Source organism: Phalacrocorax aristotelis, chromosome 18, assembly GCF_949628215.1.
Source record: "Phalacrocorax aristotelis chromosome 18, bGulAri2.1, whole genome shotgun sequence".
In the NCBI taxonomy this organism is placed as follows: domain Eukaryota; kingdom Metazoa; phylum Chordata; class Aves; order Suliformes; family Phalacrocoracidae; genus Phalacrocorax; species Phalacrocorax aristotelis.
In genome coordinates this window covers 1,591,718-1,605,577 of record NC_134293.1, presented here as the reverse complement: position 1 = coordinate 1,605,577, position 13,860 = coordinate 1,591,718, and the positions used below count along the sequence as shown (strand labels likewise).

At 69.7% G+C, this 13,860-nt stretch overlaps 2 protein-coding genes across 2 annotated transcripts; both read left to right on the top strand.

Moving 5' to 3' along the window:
- The first annotated feature begins 574 nt into the window (after positions 1 to 574).
- On the top strand, positions 575 to 9,957 carry GIT1 (GIT ArfGAP 1). The gene is given in 23 exon segments (XM_075113122.1): positions 575 to 742; positions 4,366 to 4,499; positions 4,586 to 4,698; positions 4,792 to 4,897; positions 4,984 to 5,070; positions 5,171 to 5,301; positions 5,388 to 5,482; positions 5,565 to 5,607; positions 5,820 to 5,846; positions 6,142 to 6,190; positions 6,275 to 6,347; positions 6,973 to 7,070; positions 7,152 to 7,212; positions 7,215 to 7,262; positions 7,344 to 7,471; positions 7,544 to 7,696; positions 7,779 to 8,006; positions 8,116 to 8,169; positions 8,450 to 8,536; positions 8,639 to 8,712; positions 8,789 to 8,971; positions 9,101 to 9,164; positions 9,258 to 9,957. Coding segments are annotated over 23 exon segments (2,301 nt in total). The 5' UTR covers positions 575 to 690; the 3' UTR covers positions 9,471 to 9,957.
- Positions 9,958 to 10,110: 153 nt separating this feature from the next.
- Positions 10,111 to 12,736, top strand: ABHD15 (abhydrolase domain containing 15). The gene is made up of 2 exons (XM_075113135.1): positions 10,111 to 11,081; positions 12,095 to 12,736. The coding sequence occupies exons 1-2, from the start codon at positions 10,252 to 10,254 to the stop codon at positions 12,570 to 12,572; spliced, it is 1,308 nt and encodes a 435-aa protein (XP_074969236.1). The 5' UTR covers positions 10,111 to 10,251; the 3' UTR covers positions 12,573 to 12,736.
- The last annotated feature ends 1,124 nt before the right edge of the window (positions 12,737 to 13,860 follow it).

The window sequence follows — 13,860 nt, the reverse complement described above, 5'->3', positions numbered from 1 at the left end:
AACAGGACCAGGTTGGGGACCAGGACCAGGGCGGGGACCAAGACCAGGGTGGGGACCAGGACGCTGCCCCGGACCGAGAACGGGACCAGGAGGGCACCGAGGACTGGGACTGGGGTCAGTACCAGGGGATGCCCAGGAGCGGGAGCAGGAGGATGCCCAGCACCAGGACCAGGACCAAGAACAGGACCGGGGCTGGGGGTATGCCCAGGAGCAGGAGCCGGAGCAGGAGCAGGGCCGGGAGGATGCCCAGGAGCAGCCCAGGTTGCACAGGACCAGGCGGGGGTTGCGCAGGGCTGGAGCCAGAACCGGGGGGGATACGCGAACCAGGAGCGGGCCCAGGAGCGGGCTGCGGCGGGGGGGGGGTGCGGGGCGGCGCGGGCGCGGGGCGGCGCCGGTGCCGGTGCCGGTGCGGGGCGGTCGCGGCGGGCGCTGCCGGCGGCGGGGCGGGGGCGGCGCGGCCCCTCCTCCGCCGGGGCCGGGCCTGCGCCGCTTCCTGCGGAGCCGCCGGGCGCTGGGAGCAGCCGGCAGCCCCCGGCGCGCCGCGGCCCCGGGCCCCCGCCGCCGCCCCCCCCCCCCCCCCCCCCGCCCCGCCGCCCCGACCCCCGCCCTCCCCGGCGGGCCCGGGGGCGCCGCCGCCGCCGCCCCACGCTGGCGCAGAGGCCCGGGCCCGGGCCCGCCTCGCCGCTGAGGATGTCCCGGAAGGCGCCGCGGGCGGAGGTGTGCGCCGACTGCAGCGCCCCAGGTAAGGGCCGCCCTCCCGCCGCCGGCCCCGGGACCCCCGCCCCGGCCCCGCTGCGCCCCGGCCCCCCGCCGGCCTCCCGCCCCCCCCCCCCACCTCCGCCCCCCGGCGGGGCCCTTCGCACCCCGTGCTGCCCCCCCCCCCCCACCCCCGCCGCCGCCCGGAGCCCCCCGGAGCCTGCCCGGGAGCCCGCCCGGCGCTCCCCTGTGCGGCTGCGGGAGCCCCCCGGGCACCCCCCGCTTCATCCCAGCACCCCCGCGAGCACCCTCCGCACCCCGAGGTGCCCCCGCTTCATCCCAGCGCCCTCTGCACGCCGTGGTACCCCCGCTTCATCCCCAGCACCCCAGTACGCGCTCTGCACCCCATAGTGTCCCCCACTTCATTCCCAGCACCCCTGTGAGCCCCGTCTGTACGTCGAGATGCCCCCCACTTCATCCCCAGCTCAACTGTGAGCCCCCTCTGCACCCTGAGGTGCTCCCCGCTTCATCCCAGCACCCCCATGAGCCCCCTCTGCAACCCGAGGTGCCCCCCTACTTCATCCCCAGCACCCCTGTGAGTACCCTCTGCATCCATGGTGCCCCCTACTTCATCCCCAGCACCCCTGTGAGCCCCCTTGGCCCCCCCACTACATCCCCAGCACCCCCATGAGCCCCATCTGCACCCCCCACTTCATCCTCAGCACCCCTTTGAGCCCCCTCTGCACCCCGAGGTGCCTGCACTACATTCCAAGCACCCCCGTGAGCCCCCTCTGCACCCTGAGGTGCACCTTCCCCCCCCAGCATGCTCCCAGGGAGCCCTTCTGCGTCTCCTTCTACACCCCACAGTGAGGCCTCTTGCCCCCGCTGGGTGACCCCATGGTCCCCTGGTGAGTCCCCTCTGCACCCTGCGGTGCATGCCCAGGGGATCCCCGCTGAGTCCCCTGCTCTGCCCCCAGGAACCCTCTGATGTGCCCCTGGTGAGGCCCCTGGGCCCCCTTGGTGCACCCCCTTTATGCCCCAGAAATCTCTCGGTACACCCCAAATGTGACCCCATAACCCCCCCGTGCCCTCCTCGGTGCTGCCCTGGTGCACCCAGCGTACCCCCACCGCACCCAGCGCCCCCCGAGCACCACCCACAGCCTTTGCACCCCACAGCGTGGGAGCTGCAGACAGGCTGGGGACATTCCGGTTGGTGCCAGCAGCACCAAGGACCCTGCAAATGGGGGTGGGATGGGGGGGACACCCTCCTGCGCCCCACAGCACCCCGCTGCCAGCACCCATGCTGGCCGGATCCGGGCTCGGCGGTGCAGGCAGGCTGAGCTGGGCTGGCGGCGGCTGCGCTGCAAGCCAGAGCCTGAGCCTGGGCAAGACGATTCCCGTCCCCAGCGGTGCCGGTGCCCGCAGCCCCCACACCGGGCACGAGCCCGTGGGCGTCACGGTGGAGCTGGGACCCCCAAACCTTGCTGTGATGGGGCCAGACCCCCAAACCCTGCCTATGGCCCGTGTGGGTGGCCCCCACGGCAATGAATGAATGGGGCCGAGAGTCAAGGCTCGCTCCGAGCCGGCCCCCGGAAAGCTGCCCGCGGGCCAAGGCTGTACCGAAATTATTCCGGCCACGTGCCAATGGCCGGATCCTGCCAGGAGAGCTGGCGGCACGAGTGGGCGCGGGGCTGCCCTGCCTCGGGGTGTGTCCCCCGTGCCGACAGGCAAGCGGGGGGCACAGGGGTGTTCGGGGCGGTGCCGAGGCTCCCTGCTGGGGTGGGGGGAAATGGAAACCAGTTTCTTCCAATCTCTTATCACCCGGCAGCCATGTGAGGAAATGAGTTATAAAGTCCAGAGGCCGCTTCCTACCACGCTGGGAGCACCCGCCGCCGGGGATGCGCTGCCCGGCCCTGCATGGTGGGGTGGCCATGGGGTGCTCTGGTCCCTCTGCCTGGCCTCTCTTGGCCAAATCCTGCTCCTCTGGTCCCGTGCAGGGATGCTGGTTGGCCCCAGCCCTCCTTTCACCAGTGTGGGGCTGAGTCCTGGGGGTCCTGGCGTCACCCCGCATCCCGGTGCAGGGCCGGAGGTGCTGGGATCTCCCTCGGGCCCCAGGATCCTCCCAGGGTTTGGGGTGTCCCCGTGCCAGCACTCCCCGAGCTGCTGCAATGCCTGCCTGCAGCCCACCGTACCCTGACTGTCCCCTGCAGCAGGAGGGGTTGCCGCCCCGCAGGTACCCCGAATCCGCCCGGTTGCAGGGCCACGGGCGGCCTCACCGTCCAGCTCCCCCCCAGCGCAGAGCGTCCTGTTCCCGGCAGCGCCCCGTGGGCAGCGGGCGCAAAGGCACAGATGCCGCCGCACCGGCTGCCAAGGCGCTGCCATCTGTGTGTGCGGGGCTGCCAGGCTGGGGTGGGGGGGCCCCGCCGCTCCCCCAAGCCACCCCACCGCGGCCCCAGGGCACTGCAGCACTGCGGGGCTGGGCATCCCCCAAAACGGCATCCCCAGGGCTCTGTGGGGGGCTTGGGGAGGGGTCCGCGACCCTGCAGGGAGGAAGGAAGCAGGGGGGGCCTGGCCGCCAGCCTGCCTTCCTCTGCAGGGTCATGGGGCCACCGTCACCCCCTCGGGGCCATCGCGGCTGGCCGGTGCTGCCACCCCCCTAAGCCCTGTACACCCCGGCTTGGGGCTCCCCCCTCCCGTGGGGCGGTGCGGTGTTTGTGTAGGCCCTACAGAAACAAGGAGTGGTTGGGCTGGGCAGAGGCTGGCAGGGCTCCCCCACGGTGCCCACAGAGGGGCCACCCACGGATGATTCGGCACCGTCACCCCGTGCCTGCCCGCGTGTCATGGGAGGGGGCCATCACCCAGCGGGCGGGTCCCCAAATCCTGCCCTTGGTGCTGCCTGGGGCAGCTGCAGCCCTACAGCCACCCCATGGGGCTGGAGCCCATCCCGGGCCAGCCCCAGGACCCATTTTTGGGGTGCGGGAGTGGGGAGTGGCTACCCAGCTGGGAGTGGGGCCCCCGTGGGTGCTGGGGCTGGTGCCAGCGCGGGGCCGGCGCAGCCGCTAAATGGCCCTTTGTTCCCAGCGGGGACACAAAGGGCTCCAGTCTGGCCAGGCCAGGGCCGGCAGCCGGGCTTTGGGGGGCGTACGGCAGTGTGGGGGGGTCACAGCACCTGCCCCAAGAGCTGGGGTGCCCCGCAGGGCCAGCCTGCGGTGGGGTGCTGAGGCTGCAAAGCTGGTGACCACTGTATGTGGGAGCCCCTGGGCTGGGGGTGCCCACCCATCGGGGCACAGGCAGCCCCTCTCCAGGACCCCCCCAAATGCCCAGCGGGGAGCTCAGGGGGTACATGGCCTCGATGGGTGCTGTGGTGGGTCAGGGTGCCCCTGCTTGGGGTGCCACGGGGTGATGTCACATCCCTGCCACCAGCCACCCCCCTGATGGGGGAGGCCAAATCCTGCCCCCCCCTTTTGGCTGGTGCCTGGTTGCTAGGGGAAACCTGTGGGTTTCCCCTGGCGATGGGCTGAGCCCCTCGCCGTCACCGGGGAAACGGTCGCTGTGGCAACGCATCCCCCCCCACCACCCGGCAGTGCGTGGTGGACGGGGAGGGGACCGCACCGGGAGGGGACCGCAGTGGCGGGGACACCCGGTGACACCCCCTGTGCCACCCTGCAGACCCTGGCTGGGCCTCCATCAACCGCGGGGTGCTCATCTGCGACGAGTGCTGCAGCGTGCACCGCAGCCTGGGCCGCCACATCTCCATCGTCAAGCACCTGCGCCACAGCCCCTGGCCCGCCACCCTGCTCCAGGTGGGTGCTGGCCCTGCGGGGACATTGGGGGACACACGCAAGGACCCCCCCCCCTACACCCACCGGGCCCTGCCTCTCCCCCGCAGATGGTGCACACCTTGGCGAGCAACGGGGCCAACTCCATCTGGGAGCACTCGCTGCTGGATCCGGCCCAGGTGCAGAGCGGGCGCCGGAAGGCAAACCCCCAGGACAAAGTGCAGTAAGTGCCCCCCGCGCCGTGGGGAGGGGGTCTGTGCCGGCTGGGTGCCCCCCCCCGCCCTCACTTCGCAACCTGCTGCTCCCCCCCTCCCAGCCCCACCAAGTCAGAGTTCATCCGCGCCAAGTACCAGATGCTGGCCTTCGTCCACAAGCTGCCCTGCCGTGATGACGACGGCGTCACTGCCAAGGACCTCAGCAAGGTGGGGTGCAGGGTGGGGGGGGTGCAGGGACCCCTCCCCTTGGCACTGGGGACAGATTCCCCCCTTACCGGTCCTCTCCTCCGCAGCAATTGCACTCGAGCGTGCGGACAGGCAACCTGGAGACCTGCCTGCGCCTGCTCTCGCTGGGCGCCCAGGCCAACTTCTTCCACCCGGTGAGCACCTGTGGGGATTGGGGTCCCTGGGGGCAGCGCTGGGCTTTGGGGGGGGTCCCAGAGCCGCAGGCTGCGGGACTGAGGCTGCCCGTGCCTGCAGGAGAAGGGCACCACGCCGCTGCACGTGGCCGCCAAGGCTGGGCAGATCCTGCAGGCAGAGCTGCTGGTGGTCTACGGTGCCGACCCTGGGGCGCCCGACGTGAACGGCCGCACGCCCATCGACTACGCCAGGTGAGGGCAGGGAAGGGGTGGGGGGGGTCACCCCTGCCTGCACCCCCCCGTCAGGGTGGGCATCACCCCTGCCTGTCCTCTCACAGGCAGGCAGCCCAGCACGAGCTGGCGGAGAGGCTGGTGGAGTGCCAGTATGAGCTGACCGACAGGCTGGCCTTTTACCTCTGCGGCAGGAAGCCGGGTGAGCGCGGGGGTCCCGGGGGGGCGGGTATTGGCCTCGGGTGGGGGACGGAGCCCCGCTCACCACCCCTCTCCTTGCGCAGACCACAAGAACGGGCACTACATCATCCCGCAGATGGCTGACAGGTGAATGCCCGGCGCCCGCGGCCCCGCTGCCCTGTCCCGTGTCCCCCCCGGCGTCCCCGCTGGGCCGAGGGGGGGACCCCGGTCACCTCCATGTGACCGTCGCTGGAGCATCCCCAGGGAGGGTGGGGTGGTGGGTGGGGGGTCCACGTGCCCACGCGTTTAACATCCGCCTTTATCCTGTTCTTCCCTCCGCTGCCTTCTCCGGAGCGCAGGGTGCGCCCAAAGTGCATGGCACAGAGGTATTGTCCGCTCGGCTCTCGGCTCTGGGGGCCCCCCCGTGCCACCGGCATGGGCCCCCCTGCAGCCCCAGCTGCTCGGCCCAGCCCTGGCACATGGGGGGCACCCGGGGAGGGGGGTCCCACTTGCCCCTTGCCACTTCATCCCCCCGTGCCTGCCTACCAGCCCCGCTTGGTGAAGCCCCCTGTGCCCGGGGGAGGTCCCTGTCCTGGTGGGGTGCATCTGGGGACTGTTCGGGTTGGGATGGGCCAGGAATAACCCCTGCTTTGTGTCTCCCCCCTTCCCACAATCCCCCAGCCTGGATCTCTCTGAGTTGGCCAAGGCAGCCAAGAAGAAGCTGCAGGCGGTGAGTGGGGGCCAGGCAGGGTTGGGGGGGGTCGTCCGTCCGTCCCCCCCATCCCGCCTGACGCCACTCCCTGTCCCGCTGCAGCTCAGCAACCGCCTCTTCGAGGAGCTGGCCATGGACGTCTACGACGAGGTGGACCGCCGGGAGAACGATGCGGGTGAGCGGGGGCCGCGGGGTGCAGCCCCCCCCCCGGGCTGGGGCGGGTGTCCCGGCGCGGGGAGGAGCAGCCGGCGGGGCTGCGGCCGAGCCCAGCGCTCCCCCCGATCTGGATCCGTCCGCCGGGACCGCAGGCCCCTCCTTCCTCATTCCTCTGGCCGGGGAGGTTTTCTCTGCGCAAGGGGCCGCCGCTGGGTGCTGGGGCTGGGGTGCTGCCAGAGGTGGGTGCCGGGACCCCCTGGGGATGGGGGCTCAGCCTGGAGGGGTGCCCTTGGGCTGGGGGGTGGCGGGGTGGGGGCCACCCCATTTCTGTGGCAGGGTGGGCACCTATAGGCATGCCAAACCCTCTCCCCGCCGTCTGAGGGGGTGCAGAGCTGGTGCCCCAAAGTGTGAGGAGCGGGGGGTCCCTGCTGGGGAGTGCGGGGGGGGATCCCAGCCCCATGGGGCGGCCGAGGGAGGTGACTCCCGTCAGCCCGGCCAGGCTCCACTCCCAGTCCCGGCAGGCTGGCCCTGCGCCTGCGTCCTGCCGGCTCCGCTGCCGGCCCCAAGCCCTGCAGGCCGCTCGCTGCGGGGGGTGTCCGGCCCCCGCAGCCCCCCGGGGTCTGATGCCGGGTGTCTGCCTGCAGTCTGGCTGACGACGCAGAACCACAGCACGCTGGTGACAGAGCGCAGCGCCGTCCCCTTCCTCCCTGTCAACCCCGAGTACTCGGCCACACGCAACCAGGTGAGCCCCCCCGCCAGGCCCCGAGGCCCCCGCTTGCACCCAGACCCCTGCTCACCCCCTTTCCCCCCCCCACCCTCCCAGGGCCGGCAGAAGCTGGCCAGGTTCAACGCCAGGGAGTTTGCCACCTTGCTCATCGACATCCTCGGGAAGCCAAGCGTCGGCAGCAGGGGAAGAGTCTGCTGAGCCCCACAGGTGAGGGATGGGGGCCAGCAAGGGGGGCCGAGCATATCCCCCCCCCAGCCCTGTGCTTAGCACCCCACTGCCTTCCCCTAGACGCCCTTGACTACTCTCTGCGGAGCCAGAGTGACCTGGACGACCAGCACGACTACGACAGCGTTGCCTCTGACGAGGACACGGACCAGGAGCTGCTGCGTAACGCCTCCCGCAACAACCGTGCCAGGGTGAGCCCCGGCCCCCTGCCCCGGCCCCCTCCCCAGCTCCAGGATCCCGGTGCTGAGCCCCTCTCCCCGCAGAGCATGGACTCCTCCGACCTCTCGGACGGCCCCATCACACTGCAGGAGTACCTGGAGGTGAAGAAGGCTCTGGCTGCCTCCGAGGCCAAGGTGCAGCAGCTGATGAAGGTGAACAACAGCCTGAGCGACGAGCTGCGCCGGCTGCAGCGCGAGGTGGGTGCGGGGCCAGTGGGACCCCTCCCCCGCCTTGGCATACCCCGCCACCCCACTGATGCCTCCTTCCCCACCGCTGCAGATCCACAAGCTGCAGGCGGAGAACGCGCAGATCCGGCAGCAGACGGGTCCCGCGCACCCAACCCCGGCCCCCAGCGAGCGGCCGGAGCACGGGCACCCCCCGGGCACGGCCCCCCAGCACCGCCGGGACCGCCAGGCCTTCTCCATGTACGAGCCAGGCTCAGCGCTGAAACCCTTTGGGCAGCCGGTGGAGGAGCTGGTGACACGGCTGCAGCCCTTCGGCACCGGCGTGAGTGTCCTGGGGCAGGCGGGCGGTTTTTGGGGTGCAGCATTCCCCCCAGCCCCCCTGGGTGCTGGGTCCCATCCTCGCAGGGCCGTAACGTTTCATGTGTTGCCAGGAGGTGGAGGACGAGGCTCTGTACTCTATGCACATCCCGGCCAGCGTGTACCGGGTAAGGGGGCCGCAGCGGGGGCGGCTCCTGCATGGGACGTGGTGGCCGTCACCCTCCTGGGAAGTGGCCTCCGTGCTGTCCTGGGACGTCCTGCCCCCCCGCCACCCTGCACCCCCTGGGTCAGGCTGGGGACCTCCCCGGGGGACGGTGGCCGCGGGACGTTCCTGCATGCAGGGCGGCGGTGTCCCCTGTGCTCGTCCTCCCCTGCACGTCACTGGGATCGGCTCCGGACCCTGCTGTGCCCCGTTCAGCACCGGCTTGCCCTTTCTTCCCCCTCCAGATCCGGAAAGGTCCGTCTGCATCCTCGGTGCCCTTTCCCCCGTCCTCCCCACTGCTCTCCTGCCCGCCTGACGGTGCCCGGCACATGGTGACGTACTGGGGAGGGGGGGCAGCTCCTGGGGTGGGGCGACCCCAACCCTGCACGGGGACGAGGCTGGGCAGGGCCTGACACTGCTCCTCTCCCCTCCAGAGCAAGCTGGACCGGCACGGCAGCGGCACCGACAGCGACTACGACAACACCCAGGCGGGTGAGGTCCTGATCAGGTGAGTGCTGGGGCTGGGGTCAGCGCCGGGGACACGGGGCTGGCGCTGACCCCGGGGCGTGGGTCGGTCCCCACAGCATGGAGGGGAAGCGGTTCGTGGAGCTGAGCAAGGACGAAGACTTCCCCCACGAGCTGGACCCGCTGGATGGGGAGCTGGACCCCGGGCTGCCCAGCACAGAGGACGTCATCCTCAAAACCGAGCAGGTCACCAAGAACATCCAGGAGCTGCTGCGGGCGGCGCAGGAGTCCAAGCACGACAGGTAGGGCTGGGGCACGGCCACGGGGTCCTTCCGGAGCCCCCCCCCCTTGTCCCAGGGTCCATCCCTGCCACCCCTGTGGTGGGAGCCATCGTCGTCCCCCCAGTGCTCACCCCCTTTGCTCGCCCCCAGCTTCGTGCCCTGCTCGGAGAAGATCCACTCAGCTGTGACGGAGATGGCATCGCTCTTCCCCAAGGTAGGAGGGGGGGTGGGTCCCCGGGGTGGGGTGGCTACATCCCAGCACTGTGTCCCCACCCTGACATGGGTCCTGACTCTGCGCCCGCTGCAGAAGCCGGCGCTGGAGACGGTGCGGAGCTCCCTGCGGCTGCTCAACGCCAGCGCCTACCGGCTGCAGAGCGAGTGCCGTAAGACCGTGCCGCCCGAGCCGGGCGCTGCCGTGGACTACCAGCTCCTGACCCAGCAGGTCATCCAGTGTGCCTACGACATCGCCAAGGCCGCCAAGCAGCTGGTCACCATCACCACCCGTGAGAAGAAGCAGTGAGCGCCAGCCCGTGTCCCCCCTGCACCCCCCTGGCCCCCAAGCTCTCCATCTCTCCCTCCCCTCCGGCAGCAGCTGGCACCTGGGGTGAGCAAGTGGCCTTAGCCCGTGGGGGGCCGGGGCATGGGGGCGAGCCCCCCCCTCACCCCCCGTGCCGCCGAGGAGCTGGTGCTCAGCCTGCGGGGTAGGTGCCTGCGTCCCCCTGTACAGCCCCCTGCCCGCCCCCGCGCAGCCCACCCCGCGGCACGCGCCTAACTTATCCTGTACATAGCCTGTCTAGCTGTCCGCGGTGGCGGCGGCGATGTACCCCCTACCCCCCCAAAGCCCCTCGCCGGGCGGCCGGTACCCCCCGGGGCCACCCGCAGCGTTACACTGGACCGGGGCGCCCGCGGGCACCCCCTCCCCGGGCGTCCTGCCCCCCCCACCGGGGCCGCGCTCCCTACTGTAAGATGTGTCCTTGTACATTTGTATCAATAAAGGTGTGAGCATTGCACTGGCTCCTGCGGCAATGGGGGGGGGGTCCCGTCCACCCCGCGGTGTGGCTGCAGGGGATTCACCCCCTCCCGGCGCAAGGCAGGGCTCAGCCACGTGTCCCTCCCGTTTCACCCAGTCCCCTTGGCCCCGGCTGGCGGCCGGTCACGCCGTCCCTGGCACAGCCCCGCTGTCCCCGGCGTGGCCCCACTGCTTGCCCAGCCCTGGGGCAGGGCTTTCGCAGCACGGCCCCGCCATTGCTCCGCGAACCCGCTGAGCAGCGGGGCTGCCGGCCGGGGCTCCCGCCGCCCCCATGGTGCCCCTCGAGGGCTTGGTGGCTGCAGCCGCGGTGCTCGCTGGCCTGGGCCTCCTGGCCTGGTGCCTTTGGGTAGGGAGGCTGGAGGTGCCTGGAGAGCGGGGAGCGGAGGAAGAGGAGGGGATCCCCTTCATCGCCGAGGACGGCTCAGGGCGCTGCCGGCTGCTGTGCAAGCCCTCGGCGCTGGCTCAGCACCTGGTGCGGAGCTTGGGGCAGGCGGCGGCGCTGCAGGGGGGCCGCTGGCTGTGGCCGTGCTGGCCCCGGTTCCTGATGCTGCGACAGCTCCTGCAGCCGCCCGAGCCGGAGCCAGCGGTGGCCCGGGAGCTCCTGCAGCTGCCCGACACCGGGCTGGTGGCCCTGGACTGGCTGCTGGGGCCGCAGGCGCCCGGGAGCAGCAGCAGCGGGGGGGCCCCCAGCTCGGTGCTGCTGCTCATCCCCAACGCTGCTGGGAAGGTGACGGCGGGGCTGCTGCAGCTGGGGCTGCGGGCGCTGGAGCGGGGCTTCATCCCCGTCATCTTCAACCGCCGAGGTCACAACGGCTGTCCCCTCACCACCGCCCGGCTCCAGCCCTTCGGGGACCCTGGGGACCTGCGGGAGGCGGTGACCTACCTACGGTGCCGGCACCCTGCCGCCTTGCTGCTGGCTGTCAGCGAGGGCTCGGGCTCGGGGCTGCTGCTCGCCTACCTGGGGGAGAGCGGCTCCTCCAGCCGCCTGGCCGCCGCCGCCTGCATCTCCCCCATCTTCCGTGGCCGGGACTGGTTCGAGGCTGGGATGCCCTGGCTCTATGAGTGGCCGCTGCTCCTGCACCTCAAGAGGGGACTCAGCAGGTCAGTGGGGTCCCTCGGGGCTGGGGTGGGGGTGGCTGTGTGCACACACCCTGGGATCCCCTTGGCCAGCCCTGGGAAGTGTGTGTCGGGGTGGGGGGGGGGTGTGTGAAACGGGTGCTGCTGCTGGCACTGGGAGCCCCAGCGCAGGGGCAGAGGTGCTGAGAGCAGCAAAACACGCTGGTTAATGAACACCAGCCTGCAGCCAGCTGCAATGGGGCCAGCTTGGCCGCCACATGCTCCCGGCCAGGCTGGGGCTGCAATAGCATCTTGGGGTCCCCAGCTGAGAGATGTGTCACCTCGGCACAGCAGCACTGGCTGGTTAAGCAAAGACCCCCCCCCCCCCCCCACTGCTCTGGGCACTGGGGGCTGGGCTCACCACCCCCCCCACTCTGCTGCTTGCCCCCAGCTCCGGGTGTCTGCCCTGTGGGATTGTGGCGGGGGGGGGGTCACGACCACCACCCCATGGCCAGGCCGGGGGCTGTGGCAGCTGCCCCCCCCCCCCTTCCCAAGGGCTCTGTGTCCCCATTGCCCAACACAGGGCGGGCCAAGGGCTGGGTCTGGAGTCAAACTGCCCTGTGCCAAAGCCTTGAGCAAGCGACACCTCCCTGGGTGATGCTGCGATCCTGGGGAGGGGGCACAAAGGGGGCTCCACTGGTGGGCAAATGAGAGCCAAAACCCTGCAGCTAAACCCCAAAACCTTGGGGCAAACAGGTGCCAGGTTGAGCCCTGGCAAAGCCCAGGCACAGTGATGGGGTGGTGGCTCTGTTGGCCAGGTGGTGGGGGTGGGCAGCAGGGTGTTCCCCCCTCCAGTTTCCCAATACCCATTGCAAGTGCTGCTGTCACAGCAACGGAGCCCAGTGCTGGCTGCCTCCCGTTGCCATGGTACCCGGGCAGGAACAGGCTGCACTGCGGGGACCCCCCAGCATCCCTGGCAAGGGGCTGGACTGGGACTCCCCCCACACAACCCCACTCTGGGCAGGAGTCACGCCGCAGCGGCCGCCCCATCCCCGCAGGTACGCGGGGTCCCTGGCCGAGGCGGTGGACGTGGACAGGCTGCTGGGCAGCCGCTCGCTGCGGGAGCTGGAGGAAGCCCTCTTCTGCCGGACCAAGAGCCGCCCCAGCACCTGGGAGGCCTACTGGGAGCGCAACGAGCCCCTGCGGGACGCCGACGAGGCGGCCGTGCCGGTGCTGTGCCTCTGCAGCGCCGACGACCCCGTCCGCGGCCCCCCGGCCCGCAGCCTGCCCCTCGAGCTCTTCTGCAGCAGCCCCTACTTCTTCCTGCTGCTGACCCCGCGCGGGGGGCACTGCGGCTTCCCCCGGCGGGGACCGGGGCGCTGCTGGGGCCACGAGGCCGTGCTGGAGTATTTCAGGGCCATGGCCGAGTTTCTGCGGGCAGAGGAGCGGAGGAAGGGGCTGCCGCGGCCCCGCAGGCGCAGGGGTCCCGCCGTCGAGCCCCCCGCCTTCACCTGGCAGAGGTCCTACACCCGATAGCCCCCGGGCAGGGTCCCGCGCGCGCCGGGGGGAGGGGCTCAGGAAGGCAGGCAGACACTCCGTGTACTAAAATTACTTTATTACAGTTGATTTTTTTTTTTTTTAACATTTCCTTTGCTATGATACAAAGGATACTTACAAACAAAATATTACATATGACCTTATTTTTTTTTTTTTTCTCTTCTCTTATTTTCTGACAACTTGGTAACAGCTTTAAATGCACAATCTATACAATTAATACAGGTTATATATGAGCTATAATGTATGTTGAACCAGAAGAATACCAGAATACTGACAATATACTGTACATTAAGCCTTACCAGTTAGTGCTCGTGGCATTTTCTACAAGAAGGAAAACGCACACCTGTAGATTCACTCATACCAGCTGGTGCTACCAGACACGGAAGCAGGAAGGAGTTTAATTCCCCTGGTTAAATCCTTCGCGGCCCATCACCGTGGTGCTGGGCCTGGAAACCTCAGACCAGTGTTCATAGTAAAACAGCAGATATGTGTGTGGGTTTTTTTTCTAACTAACGCTCTGCGGCACAAAACCCGCGCGGCCGGGAGCCTTGCCCCGGCACCGCGGCGGCCGGGCTTTGCTATGCCTGGATGATGCCCCAGAGCGGACGGCCACGGCGCTGGGGCCGGGCGCTGGGCGAGCTCTTGTGGGGTGAGCTAGACCTCCTGACGGAGGGGGAGAGGAGGAAGAGGAGGAGGAGGAGGAGAGGAAAAGCAGCAACAGCTTTGCTGTCAGCGGTAGGCAGCTCCCGGGTTTGTGCACACGAACAGGCGGGCGCCGAGCGGGGAAGAGCAAGCCCAAGGCACGCGGCCCCCGGGCACGGCACGGCGCGGCACGGCTCGGCCGAACCGCGGCGCTCGGCACCGGGAGCTCGTGCCCGGCAAAACCTCTGCGGGGTCGGCAGCCGGCGGGGCTGGGGGCTGCCTTACCGTTACCTGCTCGCCAGGAAAGGGTTGCTTTTGTTTTGCAGCAAAGCTAGGGTTGTGTGGCTACAGGTGTGCACTTCCCCTCCTCCCGCCATGGTCGACGGCGGACTGATAAGGTTACATTTTTGTTGGTGGTTTTTTTTTTTTTTTTTTTTTTTTTTTAAAGCAATCAGCAAGTGAAGCGTTTTCAGTTGACTGGCAAAAGACTTGGCATTTGCACAGAAGCTGCAAATGGAAAATAGCCATCCCCTCCTCCCACCCGCTGCATCCCAGCCCAGAAAATCCCAAACTGTTGGCAGAAGAAAATAAAAAAAACAGGGGTGGAGGAGAGGAAGAGGGGAAC